At 53.2% G+C, this 17,794-nt stretch overlaps 1 protein-coding gene across 1 annotated transcript in view; it reads right to left on the bottom strand.

The window, feature by feature from the left end:
• Positions 1-17,794, bottom strand: part of LOXL2 (lysyl oxidase like 2) — an 89,614-nt gene that overhangs the window by 26,601 nt on the left and 45,219 nt on the right. Inside the window, exons 4-6 of the mRNA XM_031442208.2 lie at positions 13,623-13,834; positions 7,061-7,283; positions 3,466-3,649 (exon numbers count right to left, since the gene is read on the bottom strand). Of these exons, the coding sequence (XP_031298068.1) occupies positions 3,466-3,649; positions 7,061-7,283; positions 13,623-13,834 (619 nt within the window). The remainder of the gene's footprint in view (positions 1-3,465; positions 3,650-7,060; positions 7,284-13,622; positions 13,835-17,794) is intronic.

A 17,794-nucleotide genomic window follows, 5' to 3' on the forward strand; every position in this document is an offset into this window, starting at 1 on the left:
CTGGAAATATCTAAGGACTGAGAGCAGAAAAGCTGTGCAAAACACAGACCCTAAACAGAGACTGTGACACAAGCAGGGCCACAGCTCAGGAATTAAGATGGGCAGCAACCTTGGTCTTGAATATCCGGTTAGATCACAGGCTTGTTTGATGAAGGTGAGGATGATGATGATGGTGATGATGGTGGTGATGATGATGGTGGTGGTGATGATGGTGGTGGTGATGGTGATGATGGTGGTGGTGGTGGTGATGGTGGTGGTGGTGGTGGTGATGATGGTGGTGGTGATGGTGATGATGGTGGTGGTGGTGGTGATGGTGGTGGTGGTGGTGGTGGTGATGGTGGTGGTGATGGTGGTGGTGGTGATGGTGATGGTATCTAATATTTACTGAGCACTTACCATGTGCTGGATTCTGTCCTAAACACATCATTTATATTAACTCATTTAATCATCCCAACAACCCAGTAAAATGGTCCCCAACGGGGACCAAAGATTAAATAACTGGACTGACGGAGGAACCAGGATTCAAACCAGGCAATCTGACCCCACAGCTTGATCTTGCTGAGTTTCTGAAGCTCATTCAAGAGAGTCAAGAGAAGAAACCCTATGCTAGAAAATAGCCTCAGTCTGAGAGTAGCTTCAGCCCCACAGGCCTGGGGCAGAAACAGGATGCTGGGGAGAAGCCACATCCAACCCCTCAGAACAATGTTATGGACTCTGGACCCACAATAGACTCTGCAGGTTGCCACCAGATTTTTTTATTTTTTCTTTTTTAATTGAAGTATCACCACCAGATTTTTAGGAGCACAGTGGAATCGGTTAGGACAGGCACAGCGCTTTGCATGTTACGAAAGTCAGCACCATTTCCGGAGACTTCTGTTTCAGCGTTACACGCACAGCATGCTCTGTCAGTATTTCTGATTGGGGATATCAGGCAAACGGGTTTGAAAGGCACAGCTCTAGAGCTGCCCTGTCCAGTGCAGCAGCCACTGCCTCGCTGAGCACTTGGAATGTGGCCAGTCCAGCCTGAGACGGGCTTCAAGTGCAGAAACACACCCTGGATTTCAGAGAGTTAGCACACTACCCGTGAACTATCTCAGTAATCAAAGTCCTACCGATTGCCATGTTAAAATCATACTTTGGATATACTGGGTTAAGGAAAGTAGATTATTAAAATGAATTTCACCTGTTTCTTTTTCTTTGTTCTTTACACGGCTACTAGAAAAAGTAACATCACATACATGGCTCACGTTATATGTCTCGTGGACAGCTGGGTCTGGAACGTTGAAACTTCTCTACCAAGAGTTTGTTCAGCTGACCCTGCTTACGCAACTGGAACTTACACCTTCATTCGTTCATTCATTCATTCTTCATAAAATGAATATCCCCACAGTGCTGTGAGTGGGGCGTGGGGGCAGGCAGGTGTATAAACAGAGAGCTGGAGTCCAGATGCGTTCACAGGGTCTCAGAACACAGAGTGCAGTGCCTGCTTCTGCCCTAACATCCATCCTGGTGATGAGAGCAGGTCTCAGAATTACAGGAGGCTAGAGAGACAGAACCTCAGACATTGTGAGTCTGGTGAAGAATCTGAGGCCCAGAAGGTTGCTCAAGGTCACCGAGCATGTAGGTGGCAGGGCTGGGACGAGGGCTCAGCCTACCAGACTCTCAGGCATTGCCCTGTCACCACCCTCACTGTGGGTGTGGTCACTGGATCCACCGGCTGGAGCCAGGACTGAGAACTGACCCTGTCTGCTCTGTGACTTGACACTGAATGTGGACTTTTCCCTTTCTGCCTACCAGAGTTGATCTGCCCCGCATGGTAGAAGATAATAAATCAGCCAATGGTTCTTTCAAGGACAGCACTGAAAATGCCAAATGTCTCTTTCTCCCAGAGTTCCATAGGCCCTTGGAAACCTTTGGCAGCTCTGGGCAGTGAAATAATTAGGTCAAATAGCACACGCCCATGATAAATGGAATGTTTATGTCATCCAGTGCTTGTTTATTCCTCAGCATGAGTGGTCTTTGTCCTGTAGGCCTTGGGAGACCACAAACCAACACATTAGCCAATTAGTACCACGGACTGTGGGAATATTCAAGATCCAAGGGAACCCAGAAGAGCTCACCACTGGGAGGTGGGGGGTGAGGTCTGTCACGTGGCATAACTGCCTGCTAGCACGGTGCAATGTTCAAGTCCACCCTAGACCCCCAAACTTCAGCGCACCCCAGGAAGCCTGCAGGGATTAGAGAATGGAGATAGAGAGGTGTCCTGAATGCGAACAGGCTGAGACAGGTAAGTAGGGGGACAAGCCCAAATCTGAGAGTTAGAAGACTTTCAGTCTTTCTCTGCCACTAATTATCGGCCGATCTCAGGCTCGTTCTCTGGAGCCTCAGAGTCCTCATCCACTGGACTGGATGACCACTGAGCCCCTCTGCAGCAGTGCCATCTCTCCCGGGTCCCCTGGGCAATTATTTCCTCCAGGCTGTGATCAGTGACCTCACCGCATTCCTTGCTGTGGGACAATGGTCCTATTCTGACTGATGGAAACATCCTCTCCCCACAGGATAGGACACTCCCCCCTTCACCTGCACCCCACTCTCCTTCTTCCTCACCCCTCCCAACTACGGCAGCCCCTGGTTGGCAGCAGCCTCCCTGGGGGTTGACACTGAAAAGATTCCAGTCTCCCTTGCTCAACATACAGTTCTCCGGATGAGGGCTGGACACTCGCTGGGCCGCAGAGTCTACTGGGGGCGAGGACTCCCCCCTCTGTAGGACCAGGGTTGGCAGAGATCAGTGTTCTTCACAGGGGTCAGGAGGGAGAGCGGTCCCTTGTCTTGTCATGTTTACAACACTCCTCTCAACAGGGCGACCTGCTTGAAAACCTCCTAATACTTTTCTTCTTTGCTCCAATGACATTTGTTTGGGACACTTAATAAAAACCAGGCTACTTCTTATGTTAGTGTCTCATGACACTGGGCGAAGGGCATTCTGTTCCCAACCTCTAGTGGCAGGGAGAGAATATTTGTGGTGCTAACCCAGGGTGGAAAAGTAAGGTGACATCTGGGATTCTGTTGTGCCCAGGGTGGTCCACAGCCTGATGAATTCTGAGGCCTCCTCTGGGCGGAAGGGCCTGGAAATTGCAGCATTCTCAGTGGGGCCGTGCGAGCAAGCACAGGGTTAAGAGCTGGGAGACCTCCAGAAGAGTATTCATTGGCTGCTAATAAGTGGTCTCATCATCTCTGGGCCTCAGCTCCCAAATCCATAATATGGGGACTGGATGTTCCCTAAAGCCCTTCCAGCTCCGACCGCCGCGGTGGAGGCCCAGCATCCTCCAACAGAGCAGCAGCTGCTGGAGGGAGGAGGCAAAGGAAGAAAAGCCTGGAAAGCACAAGGCCAGCCAGCGCGGAGCTAGGCGCCCCACGTGACACTGTCCGTGAAGGGAGGCCACGGCACGTCCTCCCCGGTCTTACCTTGCCCCAGCCGGGAGCCCGTGATGGCCTCTTTGGCGCTGCCGAAGCCCAGCTCCCTGCAGACCACGCTGGCAGACACCAGGTCCCACTTGTCGTCACAGACGGTACCCCACTCTCCGTTCTTGAGCACCTCCACGCGGCCCTCCCCGACGTTGGCACCGCCTCTCAACCGCACCAGGGGTTGCTGAAGAGAGACACACGCTCCTGCTGAGCGGAGACGCAGATGGTCCCAGCGCACGCCCCTCCCTTCCCGACCACCACACTCCAAACCCAGGCCCCAGGCTCGGGCCGGCAGTGCCGGGTTTGTGTGTGCGCACCCCCTACAGGGGAGGAGTGCGCATGCTCACTCCGCGTGGTGCGCATGCTCCCTCTGCGTTGTTGGCTCTGCTGCGAGCTCCCTTCGCGGGCTTCTCGTGGAGCTTCGTCCCTGGACCACTCGGGAGCCCTCGTCAGCTCGTCACCCCACCCCATACTAGCTCGAGGACCTTACCACCTGCCCTTCCCTCCACTCCCTCACTCCAGAACCTCAAGCTTCAGAGCTACAGAAAGAAGCTCCTACCCCCAAAGTCTGCAGATTCCAAACGGATGGTAATTCTATCGTAATTCTATCATGCTGGTAACGGAGTGCTGTGGTCCAGCCCTGGGGGAGACTCCAGGGCACTAAACAGATCACTCGGCAAGGATCCTGCTCTGCAGGCCAATGAGATGAGGGAGGGAGAAGACAGGGAGCTAGAGGGCGGGGCCTCGCCAAGAAGGCAGCCAAGAACGGATGTGGCCAGGGGATGGGGAGCCTCACACTGGTTAAGACCAACATCTGTCCTGGAGCTGGGCTGTTTACCACTTCTGCTCCCGCCAACCCTGATTCTACTCCACGTCCAAATCAGCCCAACTCTTCAGAAGATGCAGCCCCACCAGATACACCGAGAGGGTTGGGCGGTTACTGTTTAAATACCCCAGTTGCTCACTGACAGCCTGGGAGCCTTAATCACCTTATGAGGTTTACTTAATTGCACAGGAGTAAGACCTACTCTTCACCAGCATCTTAATCCCACTGAATCTCACCTTACAGGATGGGAGGCGGGTCATTCAACTCCATCTGTCCACATACCCTGGTTTGCATCAGCCTCTGTGCATGCATGTGTGTGTGCACGTGGGTGTGTGTTGCGGTGGGGAACTCAGAAGGCTGCGAGGCTCTTAGTTACTGCTGATTCCGTCTGATTTAACACAGAGGATGTAAGGGGTGACTGGGCAGCCCTTCTAATTGTGTTGATCAGACCAGAGTCATTGTTCTACTGTGACCTGTGCAGTCCTCAGCCCGGGACTCCTTTCATCCCACCCACTCAAAGCAGGCCTGGTTGGAGGTGGTGTTTTTCAAGCATTAATGTACACCAGCCACCTTGAGGGCCAAGGCATCGAAGAAGAACCTGTGTCTCCATCCTCCAACTGAGGTCCCCACTCGGCCACACCTCTCTCCGCCACTGACTGTGCCTCCTGGCTGCCATGGCAGGGTGGGGTGCTGCGACAGCACCCAGATTTGCAGACCTCAGGGACTGACCCTGGCACTAGGGGGAGAAGAAAAGAGGGACGAGGAGGGGTACAAAGCCTCCACTGGCTTCTGGAACCTTCATTCTAGCTTTAGAAAACACAACAGGACTACTGGCCCCAGCCGTGGACTGCTGTAGAACCTCTCCCTTCCCCCACTTCCCTTCCCAAGCTGCCTAGCTGGATTCCAGGGCCCCCTTCCCATGGAGTGGACCATCTGTGACCCAAACTTAAGAGGCAGAGTCCTAAATAACCTCGCTGCAGCTGGCAGTGGCCAGGCAGAGTCAGCTGGCCTGGGAGGAAAGAAAGAAACAGGGGAAAATGTGATGTAACCCTCGCTTGCTCTTTTTATTTTTATTTTTTAATTGGTTTGGTATGAACTTGATTCCTTTGCTTTCAACCACACAGTAAGAGGAATTCCAAAACAGTAGGCCTGGTATTCTGGATGACACATGAGGAAAGCTCAGAGGCCCAGGCTGAGGCTGTAGAAAGGATGTGGCCGTCACATCCCGTTGGCAGAGGGGCAAGCAAGGGGCTGCAGGGGGGCTGGCCCTGTCCAGGAGTGCCTGTGTGGCCTGGCTGCACATGTGTGATGTGTGGTGGGGTCTGTGCACCTTAGAGGCCCCTGTGGGGACGGAGCGGGGCAGGGCTGGCTGCCGGCTGGAAGTGCCAAGAAGACATCCCCATTAGTTCCCGCACCCTCTGGTTGATGGCTGGGCTTGCTGCGTTCATTTCCCTCCTTTCCTTTAAAGCTTCTTCTTGTGTCCAAGTACACCACCCTGGCCTGGGAGGGGGCACCCAGTGTGGTTTATCTGGCTCCTCCCCTAGTTTCCAGGGGATGAATGTTATCACCCCTTGCCCGAGAGCAGGTCGTTTGATGTTGATGGAGAGGAGAGACTGGAGACGGCAGAGGGGAAAGATGGGGCAGAGACAGGGAGAGGGAACAGGAGACACAGAATGAGGCTGCCTCGGCTTGGGGAGGGGCCGCTACTCCAGCCCCATCTCCTGGACCCAGCTGACACCCGCCCCCATCAGAGCCCTCTTCCCTCCTCTCACCCCTGAGGTGATCAGAGCTGACTTGGAACTCACTCCAGCCCAGGGGACCGATTCCCAAGTAATCAGGTTTTATCTGGCACAGGAATCATTCCCTAAGAAATGATTAACTATCTTTCCTGCCCGCCCTCTCCTCTTCCCAGGTGCTATTCCCACGCACTGGCCCAAAATAGCAGAGACCCTTTGTGGGGCTATGAAAACAGGAGGGGAGGACAAAGAAAAGCCTCCTAATGATTTACGAGGGAAGATCAGAATAGGACACTTTCTCTTCTTCAGGGGACGTGCTGAGCCTGCCAGGGCTGGGGTGATGCAGTCAGTTGAAATGGGGATAATTTATGTGAACAGATGTACATCGACATCCCTTGCATACACTCACATGCACACACATGTGCTGGTTCACAAACATACAACGTGAGAGCGGGTACAGGTAATACAGTGACGGCACATTCCCATTTACTACCCTGGTGGAAGCTTTTAAAAAATTGTTATTCTTTCTGTTGTAGAATAAACGAAAAGATGTTTGAAAACCTTTGTAGCTGATTTCATGTGCTTTTGAGGTTTGTGTCCTGTCTCCAGGATGCTTGATTCCTTCGGGAATCGTGCAGGAACCCCAGGTGTTCGCCCCTCACCCCGCCCTTTGCACGGGTCCACAGACTGTGCACAGCGCCTGTGATGGTCAGCAATGAGGCACAGTCCTCTCCTGGGTATTTGTCCTCTACAAAGGGGACTCTGGTTGGGAAGGGAAGTGGAGCAGCAGTGCTGGAAGGGCAGGTGGGGGTGCTAACGATTTGGGGCAGGGGCCCAGCTGCTTGTCACCCCTAGAGGTGGCATCTTTTGGTGAGGCTGGCCCTGACAGGGTCCTCTACCTTCCTGCCCTCTAGAAAAGTGGTCTGAGCTGGGGCAGGCTCTCTTCACCTCTCTTGGGGGTCCCTGTCTGCTCACTTAACCACCAGCCCGCCCCTCCAGGTGCCAAGCGGCAGAACTCCTGCTTCGTCCTCACCTCTGGCTTGTAGGCTTTCCGGAATCTCGAGGGTCCATCAGGGCTGAAGACCTGGCCGGGCACACAACTCACCACAGCCGGCAGTCCATTCTCACAGGTGACGTTCTTGACAGGGTCTAGCGACACCTGAGTGCCCAGTTTGCAGCTGGAGATGTGGGCCTCCGTGCCCATGCAGTCCATGGAGAACGGCCAGTAGCGCTGCTTCTTACGGGCGGCGAACATCCTGCGGAAGGCGAGACGGGGCAGGTGACCGGGGCATCGTGGTGCCCACCTCTCCCTCCTTCCACGACTGGGCCTTGGGCCCCTGCCCAGGGCCAGCCACTGTGTGGCTGCTGGGGATCTGGTGGTGGAACCAGACGGGCATGGTCCCTGCTCTTGGAGCCCAGTCCTGCTCCAGAAAGTCTGCAAGTACCTCAGCACCTTGGTCATGCAGGGCCTGCTCTGGGCCTTGGGGAGCAGGACCTGGAAGGGTGGTCATGGCCTCCTGCCCCCTGCAGCTCACAGTCTAGGAGACAAAAGACTAACTCAGCGTAGTGAGATAATACTAAGCCTGTAAATACAAAGTGCAAAAAGGGCTCTAAAAGAGATGAATACAATGGAATATTGCTCAGCCATAAAAAAGAATGAAATAATGCCATTTGCAGCAACATGGATGGACCTAGAGATGATCATACTAAGTGAAGTAAGTCAGACTGGGAAAGGCATATATCCTATGATATCACTTACACATGGACTCTAAAAAAGTGATACAAATGAACTTATTTATAAAACAGAAACAGACTCACAAACACAGAAAACAAACTTACGGTTACCAAAGCAGAAAGGGGAGGGGGAGGGATATATTAGGAGTCTGGGATTAACAGATACACGCTACTATATATAAAACAGATAAACAACAAGGTCCTACAGTGTAGCCCAGGGAATTATAGTCAATATCTTGTAATAACCTATAATGGGAAAGAATCTGAAAAAGAATATATACATATAAAACTGAATCACTTTGCTGTACACCTGAAATTAACACAATACTGTAAATTAATGATAGTTCAATAATAAATAAATTAATTAATTGATCAATTAAGAAAAAAAGAGAGAGATAAGCGCCCTGGTCCCAGGAACCCCTCAGTCCTGGGCAAATGGAATGGTTGGTCACTTTAACATGATCTGTTGTGGTTCCCTGTCTTTATTTCCCTTTGTTGATGAGCAGGATAAGTTGAGTATAAAACTCTCACAATGATAGACAAGATTAAAGGTGCAAATCCACTGAGAAACAATGAGAACAGACGAATTACCCCACCTGCTGAATTGGCTTTGTTGTGGAAATTACAATGGTGATGAAACTCAGCCACAGACCACACCAAATCTTCACCCAGGAGTCGGTGGGACGAGGCTGTCTCCATGTCACATCCTAGGGAAGCTCTTTGGCTATATTGTGTGTTTTTTTTGGTGTTTTTTTTTTTTTGGAAGGCAGAATATGGATCAAGGTGAGTCAAAGTCCTTTCTAAAATGATAACCAATCAACAAGTAATGACTCAGTTAACGGAAAGGAAACTGTGCCTCAGTTTCCCCATCTCCAAATCAGAAGTGGCAGTGGGATCTATGTCATAAGATTGGTAGGAAAGTTATATGAATTAATACTTGTAAAGCACTTACCACAGTGCCCAGCATTTACAAATTTACTTAAATGTAAGTTACAAACCTAAATGTTTCTAAATAAATAAAAACCATATTGGTTAAAGGAAAAAAAGAAGAGATGAGAGAAGGGAGGGAGCCTGTGGCTGCAGTGATGATGGATGACTTCCTGGAAGACTGAGTTTGAACTGGGCCTTGAATGATGGCCGGATTTGAAAAAGGGGAGAGTGGGGAGGACGCCCTGTCCTCCTGTGCTGTCTTGGGTCTTTGGGGTCTGTGTGCTTGCCCCTGATTGGCAGAGCTCAGTGAGCTGCCAGGCAGAGTTGGACAGCATGCAGCTGCCCAGTCGAGCGGAGGCCCAGGGCAGGCTGGCCCTGAATGCGCAGAAGCGGGTCTGTCCCTGCTGGTCTAGTAGGCCTGGAAGTTTCTGCGTTGTCTCAGAGTCAATGAGAAGTTTCTGCGTTGTCTCAGAGGAAGGAGAAACCCTACAGATGCTCCCAATATCTTTCCTTAACTAAAAATTGTGACTGGTAATAATTCTACTGTACCTGCGGGTACAATGACAGAATCTTTGAAAAAGGACTATCTCGGAAAAATTCATAGCGTGTGCTCAACATCGCTACAGCCAGAGCAGAGAGCTACACCAGAGGACTGTTAATGATTCCAAGAGCCACTGCCTTTTCCCACTTCCTGGAAGGCCCTGCACTTGGAAACACAGCCTCCAGCTTGTTTCCCATGACACCCCCACATCGGACTGGAGAACATGCTGGGGGTGGTTACAGCTTGTTATGACTCCCCACAATCAGGCCAGAGAACACACCCAGGGGATGTCAGCTGCACAAGGAGTGGTCAGACCTCACTGAACTGGAACACCTTCTTGCTCCCAGCTTTCAGTGACCACCACCCTCTCCCAGGCCACAGAGGTACTAAGTTCTTAATATAGAGCGAAGCACCCTCAGCAGACACAGAGCTGCTCCTCCTTCCCCAGACAGGCCCCTGCCCTCTTACGTCAGCTCACAGGAACTCAACTGTGATCCTCCACAGGCCTCCGCCACCGGCAGCCCACCCCGCCCCCGTGATTCACTTCGGGACAGGCCCCAGGAGATGCAAAGATGAGGCGCTGGGGAGGATGGGTGGACAGCCCCCTCCAGGCCTGGTGATTGGTGGGTGACTGGAGTTAGAGGAGAGCCTTGGCCAAGCAGGAAGCCTGCTTGAGAAGGAGGTGTCTAGGCCAATGGCTGGGTAGCTGGAAGAACACTGAACTGAACTGCTTCAACTAAAATTCAGAAGTCCTCCTGGCTCTCCCCCAGTCAAGACAGGAGCCAGACTTTGTAGGGACTCTGCCAGCTACTGAATATGTCTATTCCAGTTATGCATTCTGGAACTAGGGAGGTAACCACAGAATGGGTTCAGGGACCCACCGAGGCCCTGTGAGACGGACCTGAGCTAAAACGCCATTGGTCACCTGACGTCCACACTCTAACTGTGGGCCACAGTGATGTTTGGGCCCCTGGAATCAATCTCTGTTCAGAGCCGGTGTCCATGGGTTCCTGAAAGTTCTGATTATTTCCTTTTCCACAATGCCCAGTGACCTTGGGAAAAGGTCGTAGGTCCCTTTGAGGAAGGCTGGGGGAATGACTAACAGTACAAATTTTTGGCAGTGTGCCACGGTCCTTCCTCAAGGGGGATCCCCCCCTTCTTTTCTTCATTCAAGGGTTTCTGGGTCTGTAAACTGGCTTAGGCCTGGAAAACGATGGAGGGGCCACGATTGTCTGCTTTTATGATTCAGGTTAGATTTTTGTTCTCTTGACTTAGAACGTTCCTGCTTTTACAGATCAAGTAAAAATTTAGTAGGCTTCCTGTTTTACTTCTGGGAGCACCAGGATCCAGCCAATGAGATCAAGTAGCCAACGCCATGGGCCTGCGGGAGTCGGACTGGTCTGATGGCTGCTTTGACTCTGCTGGCCATGCGGCAGCCATGCCCACCTGCCTCTGACCTTGATTGCTGTCAGTTGGCCCTGACCACTCCCCGAATCCAATTACTCCCCTTGCATTGAGGTTTTGCAACCTGCAGTGACTACAGCTTCCAGCATTCGGTCTGGCTTACAGAGAAGAGCGGTCAGGGACTCTTAAGAATGCCAGGGCTCCCCTCACAAATTCATTCCTCGCAGTCATGGCAAACAGTGTGTCTCTGGACCCTCCCAGGGTGGGTGAACAGGTCTTAGATGACAATTCCACTCCAACATTCCAGTCTCCCCAAGCCTCTGTACCCCTTCCTCTACATGAAACCAAGGGGTCCAGGCATCTCTGATTCGCTGTGGGGGGCCTCCTTCGGGTCTCTGTTTCATCCAACCTACCGAAGTGTTAGTGCACCCTCCTGACTCCCAAGAAGCGACATGGGACACAGCATCTGCTTAGTGAGCTCGTATCCACAAATCAGTATCAATATTGGGGTCCTGTTTTAAGAAAGGAAAAAAGGACTACGAAACGTTCCTGGCCCTGGGGGATGGGCCCTGAGACTTCGGCTTCATCAGTTTAGAGGTACGTGTGTGGCTCCCCAGTTCAGCACAGAAGTCAGCTCGTGACTCACTCTGGGGCGAGCCTATGAATGCAGAGGCCTCTGGCGGACCTGTGAGTGACCCCGCCAGACTCTTCTGATGTGGTGGGGGGAGTCAGGGGTGGATGACAAGCAGAGCCTCTGATGAAGAGTTCTAGTCCTGGCCTTGGGGATAATTCTAAGGCCACTGAGTAAAGTCACCAACCCTGCAGGTTAGTGGAGGGAGCCAGGCTAGAGAGGCCTCAGATGCTGCCCAGGTGAATTTCCCTCAGGGGCCTGGTGGATGCCTGGAGATCACTAACCCACCCCAGCTGGAATCACTTCTTAGAGTGAAGGCCTCCCCGAGGCCTGCCTTGGGGGCGTGATGTCAGCAACAGCAGTGACAGGCAGCAGGAAGGGTGAAAGGGTGGTGGGGAAAGATGCTACTGGAAGGCATGGATTCAGGGACCACGCAGAGTGTGGCCGTCACTCTGGCTCTGAGGCCTCTGTTGTCCTCAGTCTCTGAGCAGGGCTCACAGATAGCCCTGTCCCCAGGCCAGTCTTGCTCCGGCTCTCAGACTTACCAGTCAGCCCCTGGGGAGGGCCTGTGGGGAGCAGACAGGCCCTGCCTCCAGGGCGGAGCAAAGCTGGAGCCAGGTCTGAAGTGCGGAGAGCACTCCCTGGAGCAGCTCTGGCAGAAGCTGCTTTGTGGCCCCTTCAGGCCTGGGTCTCCTCCTGCGCAGCCTGAGGGCTGGGCTAGGGGACGTCCAAGGACCCCACTCTTCCCTAACAGCTTCTCCCCAGTCCGCCTCCCAGCTGCCATCTCAGCCACTAACAGTGCCACTGAGGCACAGAAACTCTTCCCAGCACGCCTCTCCCTTTTGGGGCTCAACTGTCAGTAGCATCTCAGAGACTAACACATGATGTCAAAGACAAGCTGAGACCCAGAAGGTTTTCGCTTACCCACCACGGCTGCTCTACACCATCTCCAGCGAGAGGGCTGGAGAAGGAGCTGGTTTCCAGTGTCTGTTAATCGTCTCCCATCTTGGCTGAGGGGACTGCCCACCACCACCTCTTCGGATGCCTCCCAGCCTTGGAAGCCTTTTCCTGCCCTCATTTGAAAAAGCAAAGCCACAGACAGAGCGGGAGGAGCCAGGAGGGGGTTTAAAATCCAGTACATGAGAGGACTTCCCTGGGCCCAGTTGCCAAAAGGGATCTGAGATCTGCAATCTCTCTTCAAAACCAGGAACAAGACTCTGGACCTTCTGCAACTGAGAAGGTGGCTTTCAAATGCCATCTGAACAGGATGGCACCCCATCCTGCTCTGGGCAGGGCTGATGGCAGACTTCCTGCTCCCAGGACTGGGCTCAGACCTGTGCCAGGCTGGGGGCTCTGGTGGGGCCAGCAGGTAGGAGGTCTGTCAAGGAAGGGGGCTTGCTTTTCTTGGCTCTAATTGGAAGGAAAAGCTGAGATGGTGTCTCCAGGGGAGGAGTTGGCCAGCTGGCAGGGGTTCACCAAACTATTTAGAGGATGGGGACCACCCTGCTCACCCCCCTCACTCTGCCCTGTGCAAACAGGAAGGTCTGGGCCATGTCTGGGGGTGGCTGGAGTGGGAATCACCACTCTGATCGCCTGCCCAGCTGGGCAGCTCCCCTGCCAGCACTCATCCTCGTGGTGGACTGGGGGCTCTGACCAAAGGCAGCCAGGCCAAGCCCAGGCAGGGACGCAGCCTGCACTGACCCCAGGGATCTGGAGGGAGAGCTGGGGTGGAGCCCCTGTCTCCTGGCTTGAAAGCCACTTCTCTCTTTGGCTTGAAAGGAGAGAGGTAGTCTTGTCAGTCTGCACTCTTGGAGGAGTCTGAACCCTGTCACTGGGGACCCAGGTTTGGATCCTGTATCTGCCCCTTTCTAGTTCTGTCATCCTTCTCTGACTTCATTTCCTCAACTCTGAAATAGACCCCTGCTTCCTAGTGTTGTGAGGATTAAGGACTAAGGACAGAGCCTGGCACACAGTAAGCCTTCTGTAAAAACAGATGATTATTACCCTCACGAGAGGAGGTAGGACGACCCCACGACCAGACGATATACCAGCTTGTCATGGGCTGAAAACCCTTCACTAGACACACACTCTGGCCAAATTACTCTAAATCTCCTTTTCCCCTTGGGAGATATTAACTTTGGAACCTATAACAGGATGGCAAGATTTACTCAGGATGTGTGTGACCGAATCAAATGGATCAGTTTCTCAATTTCCTAACAGTTGATGCAAAATCCCAGGGTTCTCAGGATAACCATTTGCTGGGGGGACCCCGGGGGCCCGGGACCCTGCAGAGATTACTCTTACAACGAGGCAGGGCCAGAGCCCAGGAAGCCACACTCTCCGCAGCAGCCTTACTTGTACACTTTGGTGTTGTACGTCTTCTCCCCAGGGAAGCCAAACATGCCGCAGACCACGCGGGAATTCTTGGCTGTCCAGTGCTTGTCACAGATCTGTTTCCAGGTCTTGCCCTCCTTCACCTCCACGTAGCCCTCTGTCACCGGGGTGCGCTTGCGGTAGGCGGAGAGGATGGCTCGGATCCGGATGTCCTCCACCTGGATGTTCATGTTCTAGGAGGAAGGAGATGGGTTACCTTCCTGCTCTGGCCGTGGAGAGGTGACAACAGCCTGGGCACTCAGCTATAGCCTGCCTCTCCCCTTTGGTCCTGCAGGGGGCTTAGGGGGGTTGCGGGTGCTCCCGGAGAGCACACAGCATGAGGCCACAATTATCAAGCATTGTTTGTGGGAGGTCGAATGGCTGCAGGGACCAGAGGAGAGGGAGCAGGGGTGACCTGTGCAATCAGAGACTTGGAGGACCCTAGCCTCCTCCTGCAGGGGTCTCAAAATGAGAGCAGAAGAGAAAACGTGTTCCTTGAATTTCATGTTCAATAGTAAAAATAATTTGCATGTTTGCATTTTACTCCAAAGCATACGTGTGCATGTGTGTGAGTGTGTGTGTGTGTCTCCCCTTTATCCTTCGGTAAAGCTTCCCCCTCCCCCCACCCCCTTTCCGTGGCAGTGAGCCAAAGGCCGGACCCCACTAGGAGAACACAGAAGAGGCTGGGGGTGGAGGGCAGGCTCCCGTCTCATTGCAGTGTGACCTCTCCTCCCCAACCCCAGCCACTGAGCTACAGTGTCCCTGCCCCAAGTCTACACCCACGTCCCAGGGATTTAGTAGGACAAGGGGCCTCGGGAGGCCAAGCTGGGTGGAGGACCAGGGATTCCCTGGGATTTGCAGTGATAGCTTTTATGTTTTTCCGAGGCTCACCCAATCTGTCCCCAGACACCATGGGAGTTCCTGAATCCCTCACTCTCAGCCCCTCTTCTTTCTGCCCTGGCCTGTGCCCAGCAGGGCCTCAGTACATGCTCTATGTTCATCTTCCCACTTAATCCTCAAACAGCAGAATGAGGAGGTTAGCTGTCATCATCGCTATTTTCCAGATGAGAAAACTGGGTGACTCCAGTGATCTTCGCAGGACCACGCAGAGGCAGGGAGCATTGGAGGTACAGGGTGACAGGCTCCCCGAGCTGAGCCAGGGGAGCCGGGCAGGGGTGCTGGCACGGAGGAACCCAGGCACCCGAGTGTCCAAACCCCCGTCCAGCCAGGATGCAAATGAACCACGAGGTTGAACAGGACCATTATTTGGGTGCCCAGGGATTCATGTCTCCTTGCCACTGGCTTCAGGGTGCAAAGCCAGGCCCTGATTCCCTGGTCCTGCAAGGCGGCGGAAAGTATGCAGGCTGGGAGGGGTGGCATTTGGCCCTGCTTCCTTTCCATGCAGAGCGGAAAGAAAGCTGCCAGTGGCAGGATTATGTCTGCCACCCTGGATTCTGGATCCTTTACAGCACCCATTCAGGTCACAGGACCTGTGCCACCGAGACACATGGATGGGGTGAGCAAGAAAGACCCTGAGGTTTAGACCCGCCAGCCCCCTCCTGCATCTTTGCATCTCAGGAGGCCAGGCTAGAATTCCAGGAAAGTGACTGCTGTGGCATCACCCCTGTGGCTTCATGGGGCAGGCAGGCTGGGCTGACTTTATGAAATTCACAGATCACAGATCCACCCCCCACACAACCCCAACCCACCCCCTGCATCAGCACCACCACAGGCTAAGGGGAGATGTGATGGGTGAATCCAGCAGGAGGAAGGCCTGGGGTTGGGGGTGGGCTCAGCAGACCCTTGTCTTGATGCAGAGCAGCGTCCCCTCAGCAGAAGGATGACTGGTGGGTTTTGGGATGCGGGAAATGATGTTGGGAGAAGAGAAAGTGCCAGACTGATGTCACTGTCCTTGTTCTTCTGCTGACTCACCGCATGTGTGTGCACCTGAGTGTTTACAGTGTGTCTGTGTGTGTGTGTGTCTCTGTGTGTGTCCATGCACTTGTGCACATGTCTCTGTGGAAGTGCACTGCCTGTGTGTGTCCGTGTGCAGGATGATGTGCATGTGACTGCGTTGTGCAGAGTGTGTGTGTCTGTGCTCCCACGTGGTGAAGGAAGATGCAGACGGTTTCCCTCCAAAGCCCGGGGAGAGCGGTCAGGTAAGCTCCACATTGATCGTTCCTTCCAAATGGAATGTCTTCTCCGTTCTCCCTCCACAGAACCAATTCCTTCCTGTTCTCTTGGGCTCAAATCCACTTCATTCATTTCATAAAACACCATCTCTCCCCTCCATGGGCCCTGCCAGTCTCCTCCCTATGCCCCAACCACAGGGCCCTGTCTCTTTTCTGAATCATAACGATCCTGAGGGCCCTCATTTATCAAATACCAGCCAACTCACTACCCATCAGGCTCTGTGCTCAGAACTTTACATCCATTCCCCTCCTCAGTTCCCATGACAATGGATGAGAGAGCCAGTGGGATACCCGTGTTACGGGTTAAAAATGAGAAAACTCAGCAAGGTTTTGCATCTTCTCCAAGTTCACACAGCCACTAAGTCGATAAAGAAGGGTGAAAACCGAGTTCTGACTCCAAGCCCGTGCCCCAGGCTCGTAACCACGGGACTCTGAGTGGTCCTCACCCTCCCGTCCGCACCCCACTCATTGCCAGTATTAAGCTGAGCCTCACGTGGCAGGGCCTGGGGCTCAGCCTGCTCGGAGGTCCCTTCCAGGTCTACACGTTCGAAGTCCACATTTGAAGTCCACCCTGCGCCCCGCCCGGAGGAGCTGTGAGTCAGGCCGGAGTGGACGTGAGGGAAGACAGAACTGCCTCCCAGCTGCCCTTGGACTTGGGCCAGGGGGCGGCGGGGAAACCCTCTGTGGCTCATATTCCGTGCTCGCTGCAGGCCAATGAGCTCACGTGGGCCGCTCAGAGCCCTCGGTGCAGGAAAACACACACGTACACGGAGAACGTCCCTCCTGACCTCACTGCTGTGGAATCTCTTCCACAACCACAAGTGGTAGGAATTTTTTTTCCCAGAAGTTCAACTTCAAAAGAGAAGAGTTGAAATAACCATATACACGGCTTCCTTTTCTAACAAAAGTCTCTCTAGACTTGCGAGTTGCACGTTAAGCCCAATAGCCCAGAAGCTGGCCATGCGTCTGGCACGTTTTAAAATTCAAATTAAAGTCTGAATGCGGGCCCACTTGCCAGAGACAACAGTTCCCCCGGCTCTCCAAAAGGCTTTCCTCCGAGGAATTCACAGAATCTTCTGGACTTGTCCTACTCAAAACGCATCACCTCCCCAGGGAGGGCCTGGGCCCTGGGAATGATTATCACCCGCTTCCAAAGGGGAAACTCAAGGTGCATTGAGGCCATGACCTGCCCTGCTTTAACCAGTGGGTTGGTGGAGAAAAAAAAAAAGGCCAGTGAAAGGTCCAGGGCTGGTCTCCCAGTCTTGTGCTTGAATGACATTTCACATTTGCAGCATCTGAGAATGACTTGCAAATTCCACAATGTGACAGTCTGGGGCTGTTGCCAGTGAGGAAAAATCACCAGTTTTGAAAGTCTCATTGGAAGTTGCATCAGGGAGAGATACAGGGAGAGCAAGGCTAGGCACACCAGCAAGCAAGCCTTTAAGAAAGTACTTCACAGCTTGTCTGAAAGTCGGCAGGAGGCTCATCGCCCCCAGGGGATGCACATTTGCAAGGGTCAGGTCTTAGCCCAACTCTCCTCCTTCCCTCCCTCTAGAAGCCATGATTTAATATCAGCCTAGGCCTCCCCACCCAAGAAGTTACCTTGGAGTGGTGTCAGGTGGGAGGACCGTGATGGAGATACACCAGTCCGCCATCATCCCAGCCAGCACGCACGACGGGTTAGTTCTGCATGACTTCTGCTCATTTACAAGTTCCTTCCCTCCACAGTGAACAGGGTCCTGCATCTTGCTATCAAAACCCTTAGCTTTCTTTATTCGACTATTTTTTAAAACGGCCTTCCATGTAGAGATCTGTTTTCCCAAGTACCATGCAGGCACCTTCCTCAGCTTCTCAAACCAAACACCCCCAGGACGTCCTTAGTCTTTCCTCCTCTGACTGATGGAGGCCCCCAGCCCTCGCATGCCTGTTGCTCCCTCTTCCTCACTCTCACGGCCCATCCTG

The sequence above is a fragment of the Camelus dromedarius genome, chromosome 36 (assembly GCF_036321535.1).
Source record: "Camelus dromedarius isolate mCamDro1 chromosome 36, mCamDro1.pat, whole genome shotgun sequence".
NCBI classification, from domain to species: domain Eukaryota; kingdom Metazoa; phylum Chordata; class Mammalia; order Artiodactyla; family Camelidae; genus Camelus; species Camelus dromedarius.